Source organism: Electrona antarctica (genome assembly GCF_951216825.1).
Source record: "Electrona antarctica genome assembly, chromosome: 7".
Classification (NCBI taxonomy): domain Eukaryota; kingdom Metazoa; phylum Chordata; class Actinopteri; order Myctophiformes; family Myctophidae; genus Electrona; species Electrona antarctica.
Genome location: NC_136812.1, coordinates 5,756,263 through 5,783,832, shown reverse-complemented (window position 1 = coordinate 5,783,832; position 27,570 = coordinate 5,756,263). Strand labels below are relative to the sequence as shown.

Sequence of the window (27,570 nt, the reverse complement as noted above, 5' to 3'; positions counted from 1 at the left end):
TGCTGGTCTTCCAGTGACCATAGCCTTTGTTTTGCAGGTCTTCCAGTGACCATAGCCTTTCATGTTGTTTTGCAGGTCTTCCAGTGACCATAGCCTTTCATGTTGTTTTGCAGGTCTTCCAGTGACCATAGCCTTTGTTTTGCAGGTCTTCCAGTGACCATAGCCTTTGTTTTGCAGGTCTTCCAGTGACCATAGCCTTTGTTTTGCAGGTCTTCCAGTGACCATAGCCTTTCATGTTGTTTTGCAGGTCTTCCAGTGACCATAGCCTTTGTTTTGCAGGTCTTCCAGTGACCATAGCCTTTCATGTTGTTTTGCAGGTCTTCCAGTGACCATAGCCTTTCATGTTGTTTTGCAGGTCTTCCAGTGACCATAGCCTTTGTTTTGCAGGTCTTCCAGTGACCATAGCCTTTCATGTTGTTTTGCAGGTCTTCCAGTGACCATAGCCTTTCATGTTGTTTTGCAGGTCTTCCAGTGACCATAGCTTTCATGTTGTTTTGCAGGTCTTCCAGTGACCATAGCCTTTCATGTTGTTTTGCACGTCTTCCAGTGACCATAGCCTTTCATGTTGTTTTGCAGGTCTTCCAGTGACCATAGCCTTTGTTTTGCAGGTCTTCCAGTGACCATAGCCTTTCATGTTGTTTTGCAGGTCTTCCAGTGACCATAGCCTTTCATGTTGTTTTGCAGGTCTTCCAGTGACCATAGCCTTTCATGTTGTTTTGCAGGTCTTCCAGTGACCATAGCCTTTCATGTTGTTTTGCAGGTCTTCCAGTGACCATAGCCTTTCATGTTGTTTTGCAGGTCTTCCAGTGACCATAGCCTTTCATGTTGTTTTGCAGGTCTTCCAGTGACCATAGCCTTTCATGTTGTTTTGCAGGTCTTCCAGTGACCATAGCCTTTCATGTTGTTTTGCAGGTCTTCCAGTGACCATAGCCCAAGCTGGACTGCTGCCTTTCCTCGTCTCCTTCCTCATTGGCTTCCTGGTTCAGGTCAGTCTTGTCAGTGTACCGTATATACAAGGATGTAACGTTTTACCAGACCTACCTGCCTATGTCTAGTATATCTTTCACGTTTTCCTTCAAAGTTGGTGCATGAATGTGTTTAAACTGTTCCATATCCCTGACTTCAGGCAGGCGTATCTATCCATTAGTTACACAGTCATTCACACAAAATGTCAACAATCACATTCACTTTTTGTAAATGTTTGTTTGCATTCATTCTCTTACTGAGGCCTCACTCACACCTATACATCTAGTATACAACAATGTTGCATGGTAGATGTAAACAAAGGGTAAGTGTCATGGCCGCCCCAATGCATTTCCAATGGAAGTCACATGGTTTGACACAACATTTTTGTTGTACGGCTTTTGACTGTGTTTCGACTGCCCCCCCTCCGCCTCATACAACAAAAATGTTGTGTCAAACCATGTGACTTCCATTGGAATTGCGAGCTTGCAACAGTCAACAAGTCTCATGCATCAGCTATACAACAATCTGTTGTGCAGGTGTGAGTGAAGCCTGAAAGTGCTATTTTGAGACCTGCAACTCTGTACAGTGAGTGAGTTGCCAGTTCCGCACCCAGGGAGCACAGAAAACCAAACGGATGAAGATGATTGTCAATAGTTTGACACAGTGCTTAATTAATGCCAGAGCTTGCGGAGACGTATTTTCTGTATTTAAAATACAAAAAAAATACGTATTACAATACAAAGAATTTGAAATATATGTAGCCTATTTCAAATTGTGCCCATCTATTCCTATATTGGGTCACCTGAGAGCTTGACTCCTCTTTGTCAACTGACAACTGTCCAGGTGTCTCTCGATAAATTAACTAACCTAACCTGGGCGGCTGTGGCTCAGGAGGTAGAGCAGGTCGTCCAATGATCCCTGGGTTGGCGGTTCAAATCCCGGCTCCTCCTGTCCACATGTAGAAGTGTCCTTGGGCAAGACACTGAACCCTACATTGCCTCCAATGAGTCGGTCGGTGTGAGCTCGCCACCGTCGGTGTGTGAATGTGGGAAGTGTGGACGCTGGCGTCGACTGTTCACCGCTTCACCTCCCAATGTATGAATGAATGAACCATTGTAAAGCGCTTTGAGCACTTGGAAAAGCGCTAAAAAAATGCAATTCATTAGTAAAAATGCAATTCATTAACCTAACCTAAAGAAAATAACAATACTAAAAATGTTCCTGGCTTCTATACTGTATCTACTGTAGGCCCTTCTCATCTACCTGTTCGTGGAGCTACTTCAGAGATGCCAGGTCGTGCAAATGGAATCACTAAAGGTACTTCGTTTCTTTCAATATTTCCCCCTGGGTTTTAACCAATTTAGACCTGAGGCCGATTCTTTAAAAAAATGGCTTCTAAATCCTAACAGTTTTCTGAAATACCTCATGTTTCTGTATCAGTGGTGCTCAATATTTCATGTCAAGGACCCCCAGAATTATATATGTATTTGTTGTTCCAGGAACCCCCCCACCCCCCCAGAAGTAAAGATTTGAGTTAAAAACTTTCACTCTGAAAGAATATATATTCAATGATTTGAGGGACATTTTCACGATTAAAAAAAGATAGCAGACCTACAAGCTTGTAGCGCGGCACTCGGTGCCACACTATGAGCTTGTAGATCTGCTATTTTTCAATAGCTAAAGTCTAACATAATCCTTAAAACACCAAAAGGGGTTCCCGCCCAGAATGGGTTAACAAATAAGGCATGATAGGGGATTAATTAATACCATTAAGATTAAATGTGTATGCCCCCCCCCTACCCCCCCCGCCCCCCAAAGGCCTCCTTCACCCTCTGCCTGGTTTTGACGTAACATTTCTCAACAATTTAGCCATTTTCTGACAACAGATGCAAAGTGTGTGTGTGCTATCTCTCTCTCTCTCTCTCTCTCCATTAATTAATTCCCATCTGGTTGTGTTTGTAGGCCCTCAGAGGGGGATTAAATGGGGTTTTGTACCTCCTAACCTCCCCCAGCCAAGCTTTCCTCAAAACTGTTAATGGTCTTTGCTGCCAGGTTGCTTTCTGTATGCTCCACTCTTAATTTATTGTAGGCAGCGCTCTTAACTTTATCCTCCTCCAAGGATCTTAGTTATAGCCATTCACTTAAACTCCCTCTAAAAAGTAATTAACCCATTTTGGGCGGGAACCCCTTTTGGTGTTGTAAGCATTATGCGCTCATAGCGCGGCACCGAGTGCCGTGCTATGAGCTTGTAGGTCTGCTATTTTTGAAAAATCGTGAAAATGTGCCTGAAATCATTGAATATAGGCTATATTCTTTCAGAGTTTCAGTTTTTAACTCAAATCTTTGCTTCTGGGGAGGTCCCCTGGAACAACATATTTTCAGATGGGGGGTCGGTGGCATATTACATATAATTTGTGGGGTCCTTGACATGAAATATTGAGAACCACTGATATAGAAACATTTTCAACATTTTCAGAAAAAAATTAATTAAAACAAAATATTTTTTTAAATTCCGATGTCAGGCCAAAATGGGTTAATACAGTTTCAGTCCAAAAATAAGCTTGTTTGTGCCTGTGGTAAGAATGAGTTGTTTACTCCCCAGTGTTATTGCTGTGTCCAAACCTTGTCCATATTGACAGAAGGTATCATCAGTGTTAACCCATTTTGGACTGAGGTCGATTACAAAAAAGGCTTCTAAATCCTAACATTTTTCTGAAAAAAACATGTTTTTATGTCAGTGGTGCTCAACCTTTTTCATGTCAAGGACCCCCAGAATTATCTCTATTGGGCCACGGACCCCCATCTCAAAATATGATGTTCCAGGGACCCCCCAGAAGCCAATATTTCAGTTAAAAATGTTCGCTCTGAAATATATATTCAAGGATTTGCGGCCCCTTTTTCACGACTTTTCAAAAAATAGCAGACCTACAAGCTCGTAGCGCGCCACTCGGTGGCGCGCTATGAGCTTGTAGATCTGCTATTTTTCAATAGCTAAAGTAGAACAGAATGCTTAAAACACCAAAAGGGGTTCCCGCCCAGAATGGCTTAATCTCGCTGAGAATGTAAGCAGTGTGTCAAAATAACAACAATGGAGAACGAGTGCAGTAATGACTACTACAGCCAGCCAGACGGTATCACTCACTATCTTATTGTTTCGTCTCAGTCTGCAATCACAGCAGAGCCTATTTTGATGGAGGAGGTGGGTTTGGAAGAGCCAGCAGCTACCGGCCACGAGGAGGAGGAGGAGGAGGAGGAGGAGGAGGAGGATGGAGAGAGTGCAGATGCAGGTGAGTTCTTTTTTGGTGATATTTCTGGCCCCATTAGCCAGCCGTAGGGCTCTAAAACGGGATTCATACTCTAGGTTTCTAGGTGACCTACTCACCTACTCTGTCGGGAAAACTACAACATGACGTCACTGAGCCCCCAGCACACCTCTGTTTTTACTAAAACTACAACATGACATCACTGAGACCCAGCACACCTCTGTTTTTACTAAAACTACAACATGACGTCACTGAGCCCCCAGCACATCTCTCTGTTTTTACTAAAACTACAACATGACGTCACTGAGCCCCCAGCACATCTCTCTGTTTTTACTAAAACTACAACATGACATCACTGAGCCCCCAGCACATCTCTCTGTTTTGACTAAAACTACAACATGACGTCACTGAGCCCCCAGCACATCTCTCTGTTTTTACTAAAACTACAACATGACGTCACTGAGCCCCCAGCACATCTCTCTGTTTTTACTAAAACTACAACATGACGTCACTGAGCCCCCAGCACATCTCTCTGTTTTTACTAAAACTACAACATGACGTCACTGAGCCCCCAGCACATCTCTCTTTTTTACTAAAACTACAACATGACGTCACTGAGCCCCCAGCACATCTCTCTGTTTTTACTAAAACTACAACATGACGTCACTGAGCCCCCAGCACATCTCTGTTTTTACTAAAACTACAACATGACGTCACTGAGCCCCCGCACATCTCTCTGTTTTTACTAAAACTACAACATGACGTCACTGAGCCCCCAGCACATCTCTCTGTTTTTACTAAAACTACAACATGACGTCACTGAGCCCCCAGCACACCTCTGTTTTTACTAAAACTACAACATGACATCACTGAGACCCAGCACACCTCTGTTTTTACTAAAACTACAACATGACGTCACTGAGCCCCCAGCACATCTCTCTGTTTTTACTAAAACTACAACATGACGTCACTGAGCCCCCAGCACATCTCTCTTTTTTACTAAAACTACAACATGACGTCACTGAGCCCCCAGCACATCTCTCTGTTTTTACTAAAACTACAACATGACGTCACTGAGCCCCCAGCACATCTCTCTGTTTTTACTAAAACTACAACATGACGTCACTGAGCCCCCAGCACATCTCTCTGTTTTTAATAAAACTACAACATGACATCACTGAGCCCCCAGCACATCTCTCTGTTTTTAATAAAACTACAACATGACATCACTGAGCCCCCAGCACATCTCTCTGTTTTTAATAAAACTACAACATGACGTCACTGAGCCGCGGTGATAAGGGACTCACCTCTCACCCCAGCACATCTCTCTGTTTTTACTAAAACTACAACGTGACGTCACTGAGCCTCGGTGATAAGAGACAAAAATAGCGTTTGGTTTACCACCAAGTGTCACTCGCACACGCACACGCACACACACAGGCCAGGGAGGAGAGCTCTGTTGTTCCGTCCACGTCTCAATTAGGATACATTGAACATTATTAGCTGGATTTTTGTGGAATTTTCTGTGCGCTGTTTTTCTCCCCCGAGAATTGACCTTAGGCCAACATTTCCAATTTCCTCGCAATTATATCTAAAAATCTAACGGGTAAACTTACTGAGCCCATCATACTCCCCAGAGGATACTGATTTGTTTAACCCATTTTGACCTGAGATCAGATTCTAAAAATGTCTTCTACATCCTGACGGTTTTCTGAAAAAGCTATGTTTCTATGTCAGTCGTTCTTCGATTTTTCAAAAATTACAGACCTACAAGCTCATTTAGCAGATTTACGCTCGTAGCGCGCCACTCGGTGGCGCGCTACGAGCTTGTAAATCTGCTATTTTTCAATAGCTAAAGCATAAGATGATGCTAACACCAAAAGGGGTTCCCGCCCAAAATGGGTTAACTCCACGATCTTTGCTCTAGCAAGCACCACCCTCATACTAAAATATCATCTTTACACACGATTTTATTTTAAGTTATACTTTTGGTACTTATTTTGGCAGAGGCGCACCAAGGTAGAGACATCTCCAAAATCACACAAACTCATTTTGGTATAGAATGTCATGCTTGTCCGATTGACTTTGGAATGAATCACTCAAGCTGGGAAAAAAATAAATTATGCATTCTAACCCACTTGTTGTAATGGCTTTATACAGCAAAATTGTTTTTTTTATTTTTATTTTTTTTAACCCATTTTGGGCGGGAACCCCTCTTGGTGTTAGCATTATGTTATGCTTTAGCTATGGAAAAACAGCAGATCTACAAGCTCATAGCGCGCCACCGAGTGCCGCGCTACGAGCTTGTAGGTCTGCTATTTTTGAAAATCGAAGAACGACATAGAAACAGCTTTTTCAGAAAACTGTCAGGATGTAGAAGACATTTTTAGAATCTGATCTCAGGTCAAAATGGGTTCATATTGAAGGCATAATATCCATACAGGTTTCTTCATAGTTCATAGAAGTCTTACTGGTTGGTCAGCTGCTAGACAGAGTATTACACATACTGCCACATTCTGTTTAGCTCATTGCTGAACATCATTGAACTGTTGTACTTACACTGAGAAATGCTTCTCAGCAAGGAACTGGTTGGAATAACGTGTTCCTTCCAACCAGGGAAACTCCCCCCTGTCAGGTGTAAAGGAGCAACTTGGACACTCAGACATGAAGGAAGCATGAGTTCAAGTCCGTTGCTCTCCCCATGTCCCCCATATATGGGGACTAGGTTGGCGGAGGGTGTGTAGAGCCCAGGATCACATTAGATCATTGACACAGGGGTGAAAAATGGGTTACAAAATCGTGGGATAAAAATTATAAAGAAATGCTTCTCAAAGGACCAGATATACATGTATTAGTTTTACATCATCTGTGCTTGGCGGTCTGTTTGAGGTTCCGTAGATTTGTTGTTGACAATTCTGCACCTCCTGCACGAGGACATCAGTTTGTTCTTGGAAGAACATTATGTTTGAAGGCTCTGCTTCCTTCCACGACACTGTGGAAATGGCCGGTGCTGAGCACATAAGACAGCTTTTAAAGGTAGTGGAAAGTAGTGATTTCGATTGAATTTGAACATGATCAAATCCACCTGCCGCAGCACACCCACTGGCAACATATTCATTATTCAGCCTCATCAATTTACAGTCCATAAAATATCAAAGGTCGGATTTTTAAGATTTTTTTTAAATTTTGACAATAGGCAACCTGGTATGAACTAAGCACATGTAATGGCTTAACAATGGGGAGGTCACAACCTTTGATACTTTATCCTTGACCTTCTAGCTGTGAGGCGACAGCACTACCAACTGTGCCACCGTGCCCCCCTCTCTCCTCTAATATTAGTACAGTATCTGCACAGACCCCAACATGTAGGTGAAGTTCTAAAACAAGTCATTCAGAGAGGCAGCTCCTGGCTGGGTCCACGTGGGCTTTCTGTCACTCTACATTTTCACTCCAACTCATCACATAATGCTGTTAATTGTGGCCAGCTGTTGGGTTTTGGCAGCTATCCGAATTGGCCAGTTTCAGTCATCTGTGTGAGGGGCTGCCTGGGGAAGAGAGACCGACAGGAGGAGAGAGAAATGGAGACGTAATGATGTGGTTGTGGGGAAAGCAGAGGAGAGAGAGACAGAGTGAAAGGGATCAAGGAACAGAGGGGGAATTGATTAACGCATTTTGGGCGGGAACCCCTTTTGGTGTTTTAAGCATTATGTTATACTTTAGCTATTGAAAAATAGCAGACCTACAAGCTCATAGCGCGGCACCGAGTGCCGCGCTATGAGCTTGTAGGTCTGCTATTTTTGAAAAGTCGTTAAAATGTGCCTCAAATCTTTGAATATATATATATTTCAGAACATTTTTAACTAAAATATTGGCTTCTGGGGGGTCCCTGGAACTACATATTTTGAGATGGGGGTCCGTAGCCCAATAGAGATAATTCTGGGGGTCCTTGACATGAAAAAGATTGAGCACCACTGACATAGAAACATGGGTTTTTCAGAAAAATGTTAGGATTTAGAAGCCTTTTTTTTCATCGACCTCAGTACAAAATGGGTTAAGCAAGAGAGAAAGTGAGTGGAAAATAAAGACGGCAAAAGAGAGAGCCAAGAGTGTTCTAGCAGAATGAACGCTGAGGCCCTGATTACCATATTGGCAATGTGTCATTTTAAAAACTTCCGTCACCCAAACATACTCCATGTCTGTAATCCATCACTTGTCTACTTAACACTTAGAACGCCATTGGCCGAGATCTACGTAAATTAAAGCTTATTATTTAATAAAACCCTCAACGCCATTGCCGTAGATCAATGGCAATTGCGCTTTTATAGCGCGTTCGATATCGATCAAGCCATAATGCTACTTACGTTAGCATCTGGTTGCTAGCTGGTGCTCTCAATAACACAGGATCGCGGCATTAACCCATTTTGGGCGGGAACCCCTTTTGGTGTTAGCATTATGTTATGCTTTAGCTATTGAAAAATAGCAGATCTACAAGCTCATAGCGCGGCACCGAGTGGCGCGCTACGAGCTTGTAGGTCTGCTATTTTTGAAAAATCGAAGAACGACTGACATAGAAACCTAGCTTTTTCAGAAAACTGTCAGGATGTAGAAGACATTTTTAGAATCTGATCTCAGGTCAAAATGGGTTAAAATCATCGTGGCCATAATCACCCATTCTATCCGTTTCTTCCAATCGCCTGTATCTCCTATTCCTGGTCCCAGATGGCATTTTTGGTCAAAACAAGGTTTATTCCAGGGCCCAGCGCCGACGATGTGATCCTTCTGCATCATGTTAAATCGTGAAAATGTGGCGCAAATCTTTGAATATATATTCTTTCAGAGCGAACATTAACTCAAATCTTTGCTTCTGGGAGGTCCCTGGAACAACATATTTTGAGATGGGGGTCTGCGGCCAAATACTTCTATATAATTCTGGGGGTCCTTGACATGAAAATGTTTGAGAACGACTGACATAGAAACATGGGTTTTTCGAGAAAACTGTTAGGATTTAGAAGACATTTGTAGAATCGTTCCCAGGTCTAAATGGGTTAAACCCCTTTCGCAGTATTTATTTCAAAACGCAAAGGTATCAGAACCAAGATACAGTTGATAAACTTAACATAGGCACCTAACATTTTAACTGAGGCACCAAACAACCGCTTACAAAGCGGTTGTTTGTCAGCCTGTACGATTTTGTTTCCCCGGTTTTCCCGGTGCAATCTTACGGAAGCAGTACTGCGCATGCCAACGGGGGTTGACTGGACTACATTTTTATTTAAGCCTTTAGTTTATCAACTGTATTATCTTGGTTACCTTTACTTTATGAAATAAATACTGCGAAAGGGGTATTCATTCCAAACGGAGCTAGTTAAAGTCATACTGCGTAACATCAATTATTTTGTTTTGCACACTCATTTGCACAGTTTTATAAAATGGACCGGCTATTCTGGCTCTGAGCTTCAGTGGTCAGGGAAGCTGTGGCTCAGGAGGTAGAGCAGGTCGTCCAATGATCCATGGGTCGGCGGTTCGAATCCCGGCTCCTCCTCTCTACATGTCGAAGTGTCCTTGGGCAAGACACTGAACCCCAAATTGCTCCCGATGTGCTGGTTGGTACCTTGCATGGCTTCCGCCGCCATCGGTGTATGAATGTGTGTGTGAATGGGTGAATGTAATGCACAATCTATGTAAAGCGCCTTGGATAAAGGCGCTATATAAATGCACCATTTACCATTTTACCATTTTAGCCCCTGGGGGTACTGATCTGAGCTTCAGTGGTCAGGGGAGCCCCTGGGGGTACTAATGGCTCTGAGCTTCAGTGGTCAGGGGAGCCCCTGGGGGTACTGATGGCTCTGAGCTTCAGTGGTCAGGGGAGCCCCTGGGGGTACTAATGGCTCTGAGCTTCAGTGGTCAGGGGAGCCCCTGGGGGTACTGATGGCTCTGAGCTTCAGTGGTCAGGGGAGCCCCTGGGGGTACTGATGGCTCTGAGCTTCAGTGGTCAGGGGAGCCCCTGGGGGTACTGATGGCTCTGAGCTTCAGTGGTCAGGGGAGCCCCTGGGGGTACTGATGGCTATGAGCTTCAGTGGTCAGGGGAGCCCCTGGGGGTACTGATGGCTCTGAGCTTCAGTGGTCAGGGGAGCCCCTGGGGGTACTGATTGCTCTGAGCTTCAGTGGTCAGGGGAGCCCCTGGGGGTACTGATGGCTCTGAGCTTCAGTGGTCAAGGGAGCCCCTGGGGGTACTGATCTGAGCTTCAGTGGTCAGGGGAGCCCCTGGGGGTACTAATCTGAGCTTCAGTGGTCAGGGGAGCCCCTGGGGGTACTAATCTGAGCTTCAGTGGTCAGGGGAGCCCCTGGGGGTACTGATGGCTCTGAGCTTCAGTGGTCAGGGGAGCCCCTGGGGGTACTGATGGCTCTGAGCTTCAGTGGTCAGGGGAGCCCCTGGGGGTACTGATGGCTCTGAGCTTCAGTGGTCAGGGGAGCCCCTGGGGGTACTGATGGCTCTGAGCTTCAGTGGTCAGGGGAGCCCCTGGGGGTACTGATGGCTCTGAGCTTCAGTGGTCAGGGGAGCCCCTGGGGGTACTAATCTGAGCTTCAGTGGTCAGGGGAGCCCCTGGGGGTACTAATCTGAGCTTCAGTGGTCCGGGGAGCCCCTGGGGGTACTGATATCACCTTGCCAGCGTTCTGCCTGGCGGTCTTAGTTTCCAGTCTAGTTGCTTTGGTTCCGCTCAGAGAGGAGGTTCTGTTTTGAGCACGGGCCCAAAAAAACATTTGCCTTAATGAAAATTTCATGAGCACTATTGTCCAAACAAACGAATCTCAGCCAGTCTGGCGAGTAAAGCCATGCACCTTGTAATGGATTACGCTGGACTGTAGTCAAGTATGCCGCTATCCAGAAAATGAGAAGCTTTTTCTGTCGTCACAGTTGGAGAGACTCAATGTGCACATATTTTCACAAAAACAAAAAAACAATTATTTCTCCACATAAAATGTACAATTTAATTTGGCTCACATGGAACTATTTTGGTGTTCAACAATACGTACTATGGGCCTTATTTTATCCTTACCTATAAACTTCTTTGCCTTTTTGTTTTATTATTTTGAAAAATATTTTAAAATTGTTCATCTAGCCGATCGAATCGACACGTTGTGAGCTTGTAGGCTATTTGAACTATTCAAAAAGGTTTTTTCAAAATAGTAAAAAAAAAGGCACCGTGCCGTGCTGCGCTATGAGCTTGTGCCGCTATGAGCTTGTGCCGTGCCGCGCTATGAGCTTGTAGGTCTGCTATTTTTGAAAAATCGTGAAAATGTGCCTCAAATCTTTGAATATGTATTCTTTCAGAGTTTCAGTTTTTAACTTTTTTCGATTTCGATGTCAGGCCTAAATGGGTTTTATGCGTGGGGTTGCTAAATATCATGTTCTTAGCTATTCACATTTCACAATGCTTGCAATGTCCATGAAGTCCTTCTTGTTACTTACATCACCGACAGGGAGTCTCATGGAACCATTGGACACAGACCATAAAATCATTATACACAATATATACCCGAGACGTTGCCAAAGCATTTTCGGGGGTCCCTGGCCAAAAACGTTGAGAACCCCTGGGTTAAGGTATCATTTTAATCTCTCCGGCTCTCTCCCGTCGGCATTCATTTCCATCATCTTCATTACACCATGTCGCAAAAATACAATCCAAATCAATTGGTGTTCATAGAGCGTGAAGGATTTCAGAGTGTACTCCCTGAAAACCCTGATTGTCATTAGATTACTGATGAATCCCAACGTGATCCTGTTATCTCCCAATAAAGAATCACAAGCTCTGTCATTATACTGGTGAATTTATCTCTCTTTCACACACACACACTCGCACGCACGCACACGCACACACAGGCTCGTACACTCACACATTTTCAAGTTCACTTCACATAATTATGAAAATACATGCACACACATCGACTCGAATGAACCTCACAAATCAATGCATTCTAATAAAGGTTGCTCGTCTGTGTTCATGCTGCAGGAATACAATGTTAAGTATGTGAGGTGGATTGTCTTTCTGATATAGAGTCACAAAGGCCTCAAACAAGGCCTAAAAACAATATGTTTTCATTGAGATAACTCTATACCGACTCTACTCGGACCGATGCTCCACTGCCCTCTTCAGTTTACACTCATTTTGGGTTTTATCTCGTCCTCCTGACACTCTGTGTGTTGCCAACTTGTGTTGTTTTCGTCGACTAATACAATGACGAAAAATGTTCGTCGACTTCCTTTTTTCACTGACGAAAACTACATAACTAAATAAAAACTAAGCCATGATGATGACTCAAACTAAGACTAAATAAATATACTGACAATTTCGTCAACAAATACAAACTAGACTAAAATGTTAGGAAGGGTGGACAAGAGATCCAGTATAAGTCATTTTACACTTGGTTGCATGCTGAAAATAGCCGATCTACAAGCTCACAACACGTGTAGATCGGCTATTTTCAGCTAGTGTAAAAAGAGCCATTACGACGGCATCAAGGCCCGACAAAATACATTTTAGTCGACTAAATCTAGTTGATTTAGTCTAAAATCCTATGATATTTAGTCGACTAAAACTAGACTAACACTAAGACATTCCAGTTGACTAAAATGTGACTAAAACTAAATGAAAACTATTCAAGAGACTATGACTAAAACTAAAATAAAAAAATTTGCTGCCAAAAACAAGCTCTGTCTCTGTGTCCTTCTGTCTCTCAGATACAGGTATACTCCCTGCTGTAGACGTCCAGAGTGACTGTCTCTGTGTCCTTCTGTCTCTCAGATACAGGTCTACTCCCTGCTGTAGACGTCCAGAGTGACTGTCTCTGTGTCCTTCTGTCTCTCAGATACAGGTCTACTCCCTGCTGTCTCTGTGTCCTTCTGTCTCTCAGATACAGGTCTACTCCCTGCTGTAGACGTCCAGAGTGACTGTCTCTGTGTCTTTCTGTCTCTCAGATACAGGTCTACTCCCTGCTGTAGATGTCCAGAGTGACTGTCTCTGTGTCCTTCTGTCTCTCAGATACAGGTCTACTCCCTGCTGTAGACGTCCAGAGTGACTGTCTCTGTGTCCTTCTGTCTCTCAGATACAGGTCTACTCCCTGCTGTAGACGTCCAGAGTGACTGTCTCTGTGTCCTTCTGTCTCTCAGATACAGGTCTACTCCCTGCTGTAGACGTCCAGAGTGACTGTCTCTGTGTCCTTCTGTCTCTCAGATACAGGTCTACTCCCTGCTGTAGACGTCCAGAGTGAAGCGGAGAGTCTGCAGCCTAACCTCCATCTGCTTGGCCACCTCTTCCTCTCCCAGCCCATGAGCCACGCTTTCAACTGCATCATCCTCTTCCAATTGTAAGTTACCATAGCAGCAAGGGCAGAGCGTCGTTACGGGGGTGTGTGTGACGTGTGCGTGTGTGTGCGTGTGTGTGTGCGTGCGTGTGCGCAGCGGCTCGCATCTCGAGGCGTTGTGCACTTGTAGATCTGCTCTTTTCACTGTCTCACATGAGCACGCGCACACAGTCGCACACACACACATTCAAGCTAAAGTATAACATAATGCTTAAAACACCAAAAGGGGTTCACCGCCCAGAATGGGTACTTAAAACTGTTAACTGGTAAAAGTTATGTATTTGAATTAATCCTTAATACCTTTGAGAAGGTGTACTGTCTGTGACATACCTTCCATCCTGTAGGTGTGATGCCCTTGTCGTTTAGTGATGGGTTAGAGCTAACCGGGCCGGTCTCTAGACTGATATGTGGCGTTATTACGCTAGCTAGAGTGTACTCGACTATAGCCTGGTTATTATTGGCTAGAATTGTGTGCGTGTGCGTGTGTGAGTCTATGCACAGAACGTGTCTGTATGTATAGACAGATGTAGTGTACGTGTGTCACATTAATGCACACCCACACACCCACACACACACACACACACACACACACACACACACACACACACACACACACACACACACACACACACACACACACACACACACACACACACACACACTGTCACCCACACACACACACACACACGCATGCGCACACACCCAGAGTGTCACACACACACACACACACACACACACACACACACACACACACACACACACACACACACACACACACACACACACACACACACACACAAGGACTGATGGAAGGTCTTTTTATCAGTGTGTAACCACTGGCCAATCGATACCTCCTTCATTGTGTGCAAAGAGGCTTAGTTCTCAATCAATACTAAGGCTCGACGCACGCACGCACGCACGCACGCACGCACGCACGCACGCACGCACGCACGCACGCACGCACGCACGCACGCACGCACGCACGCACGCACGCACGCACTCACTCACTCACGCACGCACGCACGCACACATGGCACAACATGCCAGTGATACATTTTTGACAGCCATTTTTTTATTCAGCCCATCCTTAGTCTTTTGCCACAGCGTCAAGGTTGTTGATTTTCATTTTGTATTCATTCTTATAGGGCCCCAAATCACACCTTAGAAAGCATGAAAACACACACCTTAGAAAACACAGTGTTTTTTGACTGGGGGGGGCATATTTTTTCATAATTTCACCCCCTCCCTATCTAATTATTGGACAGTATTAAGGTCTCCACACACCGGGCGCGAATTCGGATTTTTAAGCGGCGTTTCTCCATCGGTTTTCCTAAAAACGCGACCGGTGAGAAACCACCTTTAGGATGTTGATTTTCGTTTTGTATTCAAAATGTTGTCATTTTCTTCAACCAGCTATTGAGAGGCTACAGACAGTTTAGTTGCAGAGGAAGGGAACAGATGTTAAAGTACACAAACTTGTCTTTCAGAAGACTGATTCCTAAAATAGCAACAATGCTTCCATGTTCAATAAAGTCTGTTGTTCCTTTTATGAAGGAGCAGGTGTTGAGCTACAAAAATCAGTGTTGTCTTTTTTCCAATGGATTGAAGCCTAAAAAGCCCCTGCATGCATTTCCTTTATAGGTTCCTTTATTTACAGTTTGGGAAACAATTTCTGGCTTGATGTAAGTTTGAGATAGTTAACCCATTTTGGGCAGGAACCCCTTTTGGTGTTTTAAGCATTGTGTTCTACTTTAGCTATTGAAAAATAGCAGATCTACAAGCTCATAGCACTATGAGCTTGTAGGTCTGCTATTTAAAAAAAAAAATTGGCACAAATCTTTGAATATATATATATATATATATATATATATATATATATATATATATTCTTTCAGAGCGAAGTAGCGAACGTTTTTAACTAAATTCTTTGCTTCTGGGGGGTTCCTGGAACAACATATTTTCAGATGGGGGTTGGCCGCCAAATTCAGATAATTCTGCTGGTCCTTGACATGGAAAAGGTTGAGCACCACTGACATACTGTCTTTTTCAGAAAACTGTCATGATTTAGAAGGCATTTGTAGAATCGAGCTCAGGTCAAAATGCGTTAAAGTAGTGATATGTACAACAACAACATTTGAGTTTGGAAGAGGGCCCTCGGGGCAGCTCTTTCTGAACAATAAAATGTAAGACTTAGATCTTGATGCTGAAAGTCTGATAATGAAGGACGAAGAATAACATTTTAGAAGTTTATAACCACAGGCTTTGACTTACATGGCAAGTTTGGCAAACCGCCCAATGTTCAACTCAGACGAGATGCTCTCGCTCACACTTTTGACTTTTGAGAGATAAGAATCCAATTCCAGTAGAATGAATCACCAATACTACCGTCTTGTTTTATTTGTGACTATAACAAGGTCTGCACTCTCTCCCTTCTTCTCTTATGTCTTCTTGTACCTTCTTTCTCTTCCAACCCTTTCTTTATGTTCCGTCCATCTCGCTCTTATACGTTTCTCTTCCCTCTGCCTCGGTCTTGTTCTCCATTCCACGCTGCCTGTCCTTCTTCTACAGTGTGTCTATCGGTGTCAGCTACGTCCTGGCTGGGAGTGAGGCCTACGCTGCTGTTCTTCACGTCAGGTAATAATAACAATAATAATAATATCTCAAACTTATATAGCACTTTTCTGAGTACCCAAAGACGCTTTACATGGGGGGGCTTTACAGAGGTAACAACAAAATAAAAACAACTCTATTAGAAAAGGAAAAACACTAAAAGCTAAAAAACATTAAAAAGGAAGACAGTGAGAAGGGTTAGCTAGGGAAGGCAATATTGAAGAGGTGGGTCTTGAGGGCGGTTTTGAAAGTTTGGAGGGTGGGGGCATCTCTGAGTGCCTTAGGGAGGGCATTCCACAGGGTTGGGGCAGCAAAGGCAAAAGCTCTGTCCCCCCACGTACAGAGTTTGGTTTTGGGGACGTCGAGGAGGTTTGCATCACCAGACTTGAGGGAGCGAGAGGGGACATGACTCTCTCACCCACTCAGCCACCATAACCCATTCTGGACAGGACAGCATTATGTTATACTGTAGCTATTGCTGTGCAGGAGGATGCTAAACGCACACCAGTCTTAGTAGTGGTGCCAGCTCACGGCAGAAACATCTAAAAAGTTAAGTCTTAAAGGTGTAGTGAAATGAAAAATACGTTTTTCACACTTTTAGACCATATCCGTGGTCATCATATGGGCATACCTAACAATGGATGCCAAAAGAATGGGCAAATTCTCATTGTTGTGTGTTTTTATATCAAAAGTCCATAAAAAATATGTTTTATTACTTCCTGAAAACTAAAACGTGCTGCGTGATGACGTGTCGAGGCCCACATCGATAAAAGCCAATACAAATGAAGCTCACCCGTTTAATTCCCCATATCTCCGCATCCGTCCAGCACAGGCTGCACAGCTGCTACTGATTACAGAAATCTTCCGTTTTTATTCCCATTCAAGATAACATCCAGACAGTGTATTACTCGGTTTCAACTTAATCACCACTCTAAAATATGTATCAGAAAACATTATAGGGTAGAAATAAGCCACATAACAGTAAACTGGTACAGCTGGCCGACAATCTGATTTGTAAACAAACACACGCCATGCGTAGTGGTGTAGCATAGCTACCGTCCCTAGCTACCGTCCCATCGCCTGAAGGGATGCGATGCTCTGATTGGTTCAGAAACTTCAGACCGGTGTTTCAACTTGAAACCGTTTTAAACTTCAAAATAAAATGTCCACCATTTCCGTTGCACTACGCCTTTAAAAAGACAAAAGAGTGGCCGCACACACTGATAGCCAAAGTGCCGATTATTTATTAGGATGCAGAGTCGGAACCAACGTTTTGGCAGGTACAACTGCCTTCTTCAGGATACTGTAGCTATTGAAAAATACTGTAGCTATTGAAAAATACTGTAGCTATTGAAAAATACTGTAGCTATTGAAAAATAGCAGATCTACAAGCTCATAGAGCAACACCGAGTGCCGTGCTACGAGCTTGTAGATCTGCAATTTTTTGAAAAACTTTTAACTCTTTGAGCGTTTCAAGGATTTCTATATAGTAGGTAGTCTTCTCTGGCATAATCCCGTTTTTGAATGATTTATTGAAAATTCTCTGTTGTGAATGTGTGACAACGAAAGACCTTCAGAGAAAGCTTGACTTGTCTGCTTCCAGGAAAAAAAATGAACTGAGTTGATAAAATGTTTAGTTTTTGTGTTGGAAGCCATTTAAAAGAGCCTGCATTTACACTGGGTAGTGTTTCTAGGACAACAAAAAAAGTTATGCCCGGTTGAAGTTTTATTTTCTAAATAACTTTTTTTCTGCTGGGCGTACATAGCCATGCAATATCTCATTTTAAAGGGTGAGTTGTCTAGTTCAATTAAAATAAAATAAAAAGTTTCTCACATGTACCACTGTAGATATTTTGCCATCTATAAATAGCATGGTCAGTCATGATCAATCTGACCTATCCAGCTAAAAGTCCCCATATCTCTGAATTGGAACATCATATAAACTCAATTCTTTTTTGGGGTAAAATTAGACATTCTAACACACATTTTGATATATACCATGTTTACATAGTCTTACCAGTACCTTGTCTATTCATGCATGTATCTCAAAAACCTGTTATGAAGAAACACAGTTTTGATAAAAAACACATCCAAGGACATTGTTTTGATATGACTTGGTGCCCATGAAATGTATCAAAATATAGACTTGAATGTATACTGTATTATAAAAAAGAAATTGAGTTATTACCATCTACCGTTACAGAGTAAATCACAGTTGAAACTCGCTTAGTCATATACAATAAACCTCACAATAGTGAACAAAATAGCCATGACAGGTCTAACTCATTGTAAAAGCGTCTTTTATTTTTTATGACTACTAACATAATAAAATTATAATAAATATTACAGAAAATAAATAGGCCTACATACAAAACAGTTGTCCCCAAACTCCCCAGTGTCCCCAAACCACTGCATTCCAGTTGTTCTTGACGGTGTGTGTGTGTGTAGGCTAAATAATAATAATAATACAAAATAAACTGCCCCCCTGAAATGAATGAATCCGGTTCAGTGTCGGAGAACTCCATCGCAGTCTTGACTCTTCGTCTTCATCATCATCATCATCATCCTCCTCCTCCTCATCTGATGTCAGTTCTAAATATATAAAAAATAAACATTTAGCTGTTGTCAGTGCACGCTACTATTACATGGTGTTTGTAGCTGGCTGCTAGTATCACGATAAAATAATAGGCGACGTTAGAATGACACCAATGAGTGCTCGCAGGTATAATATCCAGCACCATCGCGTCGCCACATTCCACTGGCTGTTGGCTAGTTGCTAGCAAACACTGCAGAAATGGTACTGGCTATTGGCCGGGGGGGGGGGACGTAGGCTATCTGACGTCATCATCATCATCATCACACGGTGACACACTAAACAATGTAAAATCATGATTGTTGAGTGGTGTAAACCACTCCTACAACTGGCTTTTTTGTGCAGAAAAAATTAGCATGGTTGCTATGTTCACCCTGTTCACCCGGGTGTGATTCCTACAACTGGCTTTGTTTGTGCAGAAAAAATGAGCATGGTTGCTATGTTCACCCTGTTCACCCGGGTGTGATTTAATTACGTCAGACATGATTTAATTACGTCATACAGACCTTACACCACTCAGTTCACACGGGTGTGATTGTATACAATACAATGAATGCGATTATCATGCAAGCTCATATAACTCATGGACAAAATAAATCTACAAGCTCACAACGCGTCGCGCATGTGACCTGTTTGAGCTTGTAGAGCTGGCTGCTAGTATCACGATAAAATAATAGGCGACGTTAGAATGACACCAATGAGTGCTCGCGGGTATAATATCCAGCACCATCGCGTCGCCACATTCCACTGGCTAGTTGCTAGCAAACCCTGCAGAAATGGTACTGGCTATTGGCCGGGGGGACGGGGACGTAGGCTATCTTTCATCATCGTCATCATCATCACACGGTGACACACTAAACAATGTAAAATCATGATTGTATACAATGAATGCGGTTATCATGCAAGCTCATATAACTCATGGACAAAAGAAATCTACAAGCTCACAACGCGTCGCGCATGTGACCTGTTTGAGCTTGTAGATCATCATGTTTGTTCTCTGTAGACAGTAAAAGGTGCTGGCTAATGGCTGGAGGGGGGGTTAGTGTCGGTCGGTGCAGTACAAATGTATCGTAGCAGGCATGCAGCCATGCACGCATGGCAGTACAATTATTTTATATTGTAGCGTGCCATATAGGCGATCTGATCTGAAGAGTAATGTTCGCTCCTTTTATTTACTGTCTACAAATACGGAGAACAAACATGCATCGTTTACTGAAGCAACGCGTGGTTATGCGCGACGCGTTGTGAGCTTGTACACTGGGCGAAAAACCCAAGAATCCCTAGAAATCATTGCCCGAATATTACCAGATATGATTCAAATACGGTGATATCCATATGGATACTCTCCGGATTCTTGACATATACTCTCGTAATGGATTTCATGTTCGGAGAATATCAAAACTCCAGAATGGGACCAATTTTATTCTTCTAGAATATGGAGTTAATTTTATCCAGGATACATGTCATATCCAATGTCAAGATATGACTACTATGAATATCCTAAATCCTAACCCCAGTTGTATCTTTTGTCAGAATATGACCTGTCGTCATATCCTAAGTCCTAAAACCAGTTGTATCTGTTGTCAGAATATGACCTGTCGTCATATCCTAAATCCAAACACCAGTTGTATCTTTTGTCAGAATATGACCTTTCGTCATATCCTAAATCCAAACACCAGTTGTATCTTTTGTCAGAATATGACCTGTCGTCATATCCTAAGTCCTAAAACCAGTTGCATATTTTGTCAGAATATGACCTGTCGTCATATCCTAAATCCTAAAACCAGTTGTATCTTTTGTCAGAATATGACCTGTCGTCATATCCTAAATCCAAACACCAGTTGTATCTTTTGTCAGAATATGACCTGTCGTCATATCCTAAGTCCTAAAACCAGTTGTATCTTTTGTCAGAATATGACCTGTCGTCATATCCTAAATCCAAACACCAGTTGTATCTTTTGTCAGAATATGACCTGTCGTCATATCCTAAATCCAAACACCAGTTGTATCTTTTGTCAGAATATGACCTCTCGTCATATCCTAAATCCAAACACCAGTTGTATCTTTTGTCAGAATATGACCTGTCGTCATATCCTAAATCCAAACACCAGTTGTATCTTTTGTCAGAATATGACCTGTCGTCATATCCTAAATCCAAACACCAGTTGTATCTTTTGTCAGAATATGACCTGTCGTCATATCCTAAATCCTAAAACCAGTTGTATCTTTTGTCAGAATATGACCTGTCGTCATATCCTAAATCCTAAAACCAGTTGTATCTTTTGTCAGAATATGACCTCTCGTCATATCCTAAATCCAAACACCAGTTGTATCTTTTGTCAGAATATGACCTGTCGTCATATCCTAAATCCAAACACCAGTTGTATCTTTCGTCAGAATATGATCCGTCGTCATATCCTAAATCCGAACACCAGTTGTATCTTGTAACTTGTATCATGGCCCATATCATGATGACCCACTATACAAGGACAGATCAGTGTACCCAAAACTTTATACTAGGCCCAGTTCTTTTTTTCCCCTCTACACCAAATGTCTCATCCGAAAAGGCTACCTACTTTGAATATAAACATTAAGCTAAAAACAATTTACAAAACAAAAATCACTTCAGCGCAAACAAACATTTATTTAGCAACCTCAAAACAGGGGCCATGCCTCCAAAAGATACGGATCACTGCAATGTGAAAGCATTGAATACAGTTGAATGAAGTGTACTCAGATACGGATTGCTGCAATGTGAAAGCATTGCATAGTTGAATGAAGTGTACTGGGATACGGATCGCTGCATTGTGAAAGCATTGAATACAGTTGAATGAAGTGTACTCGGGTGCGGCAGAATCAAGGCTAGTGGGGACCAGGCAACGTGTATTCTGGAATCATTTTGAATCATTCGAGCATGGGGGTACTTTTTTACAAAATTTGATAGTGATTTATTTTTGTATTATTTACTATAGTCCTACTAGACCCCACGATATTATATCTGGCCACAAAAGATCACAGGATCTACTGAATGTGAAGGTATAGCCTACTGGGAGGAAGCCACACGGTGTGTCATGTACGTTTGACACATTCAGTAGATCCTGTGATCTTTTGTGGCCAGATGTAATTTCTTGGAGTCTAGTAAGACTATAGTAAATAATAAATAAAAAAATCGCTATAAAAATGTGAAAAAATACATATTTAGCCCCATGTCAAAAACAGCTAAAATCCCTAAAATGAAAAAGAGCAGCAAATGGAAAAAAAATTACATTAATCTTTTACTTTCTCTAATAACCTAAAACATGAACCTAGGTTGAAAAAGTCACTCTGTAGGACTAGGAACAATACAATGAAGGTTTAAACATTTAAATAAATGTTAAAACAAAAAAAGGCAGCTTGACAACAAAGTATTGTAGCCAGGACATGGTCTCACAGTTTGTCTGAACAGGACAAGAACAAGAACACACAGGATGGCGCACAGACGACGGGAGTCAGGGTGAGGAGCAGATGAGGGGAAACCACTCTCACACTCGTGAATTCCGTTTGTGTCAGAGCATAGGCATGGCTGAGGCATGGTAACGCCCCGCCTGCCTGTGATTGGTCTACCGACACTGCCCGTCTTGACTGTCCTCGGAGACGCGAGGTTAATTACTCCGTGGTGAGATTGATAAATAAATAATAGGCTACAAATTTGTAGAAGAGGCAAACTAATTTTGTTTATGCCGTTTGCTTTGATTGAATAACACGTGTGTTGTAGCCTACTATAGCCTACACAAATTACACAATAATCAACACATACACACCCAAATCAAATCATGGCGTGCATGTTCAATCAATTATTCCATCAAAGCAAACGGCATAAACAATATTAGTTTGCCTTTTCTACAAAAATAAAACGTACAAGTTAGCGTTCTCTTGTGTCATACCAGACTACTTGTATTATTTCCCACCACGGAGTAACCTCGCATCAGACTATCCAGCATATCCACCTCGGAGGACAGTCAAGACAGGCAGTGTTGGTAGGCCAATCACAGGCAGGCGGGGCGTTACCATGCCTATGCTCGGAGCCTCGGACACAAACGGAATTCATGCCTCTCACACTCACGCACTCACACTCCTCCAGTCCCTTCCTCTTCACCCTCCAGGGCCTCTTTTATGTACAGACGTTTGCCCTCTGGAGCAGGGGGGGGGATCTCAGGGTAAAGAGTCCAGAATGAACCCTCATGCGGGTCTCCTTGGGCTCCACACCCCTCTGGAGCAGGGGGGGGGATCTCAGGGTAAAGAGTCCAGAATGAACCCTCATGCGGGTCTCCTTGGGCTCCACACCCCTCTGGAGCAGGGGGGGGTCTCAGGGTAAAGAGTCCAGACTGAACCCTCATGCGGGTCTCCTTGGGCTCCACACCCCTCTGGAGCAGGGGGGGATCTCAGGGTAAAGAGTCCAGAATGAACCCTCATGCGGGTCTCCTTGGGCTCCACACCCCGCCAACTGTTGTAGGCATATGAAATTAAATTGGAGAAAAAGGGGGTAAATTAAGTGGTTACTTAATGAAAATAAAAAGTACTCTTATCGGTACTCGGTATTGGCGAGTACTAACAATTAAGTACTTTTACTCAGTCTGAAAGAAATCGGGACAACGCTATTATGTCATTGGCAACTACACACATCTCCAAACATTCTACCCCTTTGTGTATGACCCCTCTGCTTCATGTCCTGCAGCAGATTTCTCTGTAATGACCACCTCACTGTTATATCCCTTGGCTTAAATAAACCAGTAAGACACCTAAGAGGCGGATGTGTGCACTCGTTGACGGTAGACTGCTTTCCAGTGCTGGGCGAGCACTGGCGCTTTGGCATGGAAGGGTCAGATCAACGTGGAATTAATTCTGTACTGGCCATATAGCCTAATAGTCCGGCAGCCGACAGGCTTCTTTAGTTTAAAATTAACATCCTATGGCATGCAAAAATGTCAAACTTTCCTTTTGCTTTAAGTAGCATGCGACATGTCAAACTAGGGGGTTTATTATTCTGAATCCATTCCAAGCATTAGTTTTGCACAAAAAACACTCCTTGGGCTAAAAGCAGCCATAGCCACTAGCCCAAATGTGCCCAAAATGTGCTGACCTCAAACTAATGCTTGGAATGGATTCAGAATCATGAAAACCCCATAGTTTGACATGTCACATGCTACTTAAAGCATAAAGATCATTTTTGACATTTGCCTGCCATAGGATGTTAATGGTAGGGTCACAAGAAACCCCTATAAAAAAATTGCCCAATAGTGACAGCCGGTCAGCAGTATATAGACAATATTTTAGGCCAATAAAAAAAAAGAATATACCAAATTTCCCACCCCATAGCCATAACCGTGGCTGCCGGACTATAAGGAGCATGTCTTGAGTGTACAGTGTTTGATGATGTCAGATCAACATATGGAATGTCAGAACAGGTCAGCTCCATATATGGAGATCTAAGGGTGGTAGCGGGGACATTCTCTTGTGTACAGGGTTTGATAGGCCTTAATTCAGGCCTGTTAAACTCTAGTTGCCGGGCGCAGCTGCACTAATAACTTTGGGGCAGGCCCGTCTAGAGTTTAAATGGACAGGTATCAGTCAAAAGGGAGACATCAGGTTCTGACATTTCACATGTCAGTACGAGCAGGTCAATAGCTCACCGATCCCTCCGGCTAGTGAGAGCCTTCCTCCTCTTCACATCCTCCAATGTCCCGGCCAGCTCAATTCGTGTGGTTGTCTTGAGGCTTTCAAAAGCCCTGTTACAGGCTTCTAGTGAATGACAACACAAATACCACATTATGATCTCTAAATGTATTATATTAAGGCATCTCAAAAGGATGGTGATAGAAATTAGCAGACAAAATGTAAACTGTCAAACTAAATGGGGGTACTCTGACGAGCTAGCTATAGAGACAGGGAGACCCCTATTATTTAGCAAACACTACAGACATGATTACCATTTGAATAGAAAACCAACCTATTTAACAAAAAAAAAAATCACACCCGTGTGAACTGAGTGGTGTAAGGCCTGTCTGACGTAATGAAATCATGTCTGACGTAATGAAATCACACCCGGGTGAACAGGGTGAACATAGCAACCATGCTCATTTTTTCTGCACTAACAAAGCAATCATGTCTGACGTAATGAAATCACACCCGGGTGAACAGGGTGAACATAGCAACCATGCTCATTTTTTCTGCACTAACAAAGCCAGTTGTAGGAGTGGTTTACACCACTCAAAAATAACACAAATCACACCAATATTACATTTGTCAATATTTGGTCATTGTGCCATCTGTTATTTTTAACCGTATCAAATCAACACTAATCTACAATTTAGGCATTTAGCACACTTTATCAAGAGCGATTTACAGTAAGCAAGGTAAACATACATAGAATGCAGAGACAGTGAAGTGCCTCAGTAAACTAGGATCACATGGTAAGCTAGGTCACTCAATTGTTAAAATTGCTACTTCAAAAGGACTAAGTCGCCAAATGAATGTGATGTTAGACTTACTCCTGATCAAGCTGAGGTCCCAGTGTGGCTCTGAGTATTTGATCGCCTCCACAATGGCCTTGGTCACTCTCACATTGTGATCCTTCCTGAAGCTGTGGATAATCACACTTTTAAGATATCATTCAGCATAACATGATACAAATTTCCATTGACTATGCGTTGTTATTTCACAAACAGAGGCATTTCAGAGGGGCAAAAAACGTACAAGTCAGTTGGCTGGACGTACCATTCCTTTCCCATTTCTCTGTAGGTGTTCCGGACAGAGGCCTGTAGGGACATTAATACAGTGGTGTCTAATCATGCTTCATGGAGAGGGCATAGATAATATCGGTACATGCTTAATGCCATAATACATGGATAATATTGGACATACTGTTATAGTAGGGTCACAGCCATACATTTATACAAGGGGTTCTAGAGTTGTACTGTTGGGGGGGGGGGGGGGGGGCTCTGTTGAAGATAAATAGGTAGATTAAGTACATACAGACAGCTCTTGGGGAATCTTTTGGCTGGCAGGAGGAGGCGTTTGCAGGATGGATGCCTCCATCCTGTCCAGCCTCTGTCACCCCTGAAAAGCTCTCCTTGACGGTGCTGGACAACTCCTTGACGGCATCCACCCTTCTGGTGAGCTGTGTTACCGCTCTACAAATGTGAGGGGAAAATAAATAAGTTAGGATTGAATTACTGTTATTATTACAAGTTTATGTTCTGTGTTTCATTTTCCAACAAAATCACAATAACCTTGGTCAATAGGTAGCAGTGCAGGACCACAGGTCATAGCTGGGTCTCTTTGGGGTGTAGTGTCTTAAGCGCATGCGTGTTCCCTCATAACCGAGAGGACATGTGAAAGAAAGCCACCAGGATAATGCACCGAATAACACGTGCGTGGCCAAAATTCTTACCATATTCAAGATCACGCCCCAGTCATGGTCCGAAAGAAACTGGATCATGGTACTGGATCATGGTAGACACCCTAGGATTCACACTAAGTCGTGATTTGTTTTGCTTTCCACTTTAGTGCCTTTCTCTGGGTTGATCAAGAACATGCATCTGCAGACACACAAGGACAATGAAGAAAATCTTTAGATTATAATACAGCCATGTAAAGAAAATAAACTAATGTAGATTATATTAAAGCAATTAAAAAATAATAAAGACTGGAGGGTGGTGTATGTGTGTCTATGAAATGCGTACTGAATGTTTAAGCTTACTTGTTTTAAAAGCCCATATTCGAAGATCATGTTACTCAAAGGTTCCTGGTCTTTGGTCGTCTTCTCCACCATCTGGGTTGACCTGATAAAATAGAATTTCAAATTATGAATGTGTGTATATCTAAGTACTGTGTGTGTGTGTGTGTGTGTGTGTGTGTATATCTAAGTACTGTGTGTGTGTGTATATATCTAAGTACTGTGTGTGTGTGTGTGTGTGTGTGTGTGTCCACGCACGCACACTCGCCGCGTGCGTGCGTGGACACGGTAAGATTCATGCGTGGACACTATGAATCTTACCATAATCAACAATCTCACTACTCATGGTCCGAGAGTGAATCAAGGTATACCTAGGATTCACAACTATAGATACGATGTGCTCTCCTTCTCTGGGTTGATGGAGAACAGAAACCTGCGGAAATAGAATAAAAACAGTATTATATATATATATATATATATATATATATATATATATATATTATAAAACAAAGAAAAATATATTTTTAATTGAAGATGTTCATTTAAGGCAACTTCTAATGGAAAAGATTTAGATTAGGCAGTGCTACTTTCTTTTAGTGCAGGCTAAAGCAAACACAAAAATACACACCTCTCCAGAAACTCCAGGGTTGATGCCAGCGCTGATGGGTAGATGTTTTGCAGAAAACAGGACTCTCTGAATAAGAAACTAACAAAATAATAAAACAAGCATCATTAAGATTTTAAAACTGCTCATCACCATCAACATAAATGTATTGTATTTCAGGTTGAGGGAAATACAAGTTCAGCTGCATACAGTTGTGTTCTTCCTGCTTAGTTCTGCTTAGTTGCTTAGTCTGCTTAGTTCTTCCTAAGCAGGAACTCACATTCATAATTTCACCACAATCTTCCTGAATTCCCATTTGATGTTTCTCCGGTGTCCAAAGACTGCAACAGTTCCTCTGGGAAGTTGTGCCATGGTGCTATGAAGGTCTACACCCAATCAGGGCGTTGGAGCTGCAGGACCTTAGCCAACTTTTATTTCTGCCATTTCTGGAATTAAG

At 42.7% G+C, this 27,570-nt stretch overlaps 1 protein-coding gene across 1 annotated transcript in view; it reads left to right on the top strand.

Annotated features, from left to right (window-relative positions):
- The window catches only part of LOC306927176 (uncharacterized protein), a 198,620-nt gene that overhangs the window by 6,612 nt on the left and 164,438 nt on the right, over positions 1-27,570 (top strand). Inside the window, exons 3-7 of the mRNA XM_079506862.1 lie at positions 913-986; positions 2,215-2,283; positions 4,130-4,253; positions 13,463-13,595; positions 16,161-16,226. Coding sequence (XP_079362988.1) covers positions 913-986; positions 2,215-2,283; positions 4,130-4,253; positions 13,463-13,595; positions 16,161-16,226 — 466 coding nt within the window. The remainder of the gene's footprint in view (positions 1-912; positions 987-2,214; positions 2,284-4,129; positions 4,254-13,462; positions 13,596-16,160; positions 16,227-27,570) is intronic.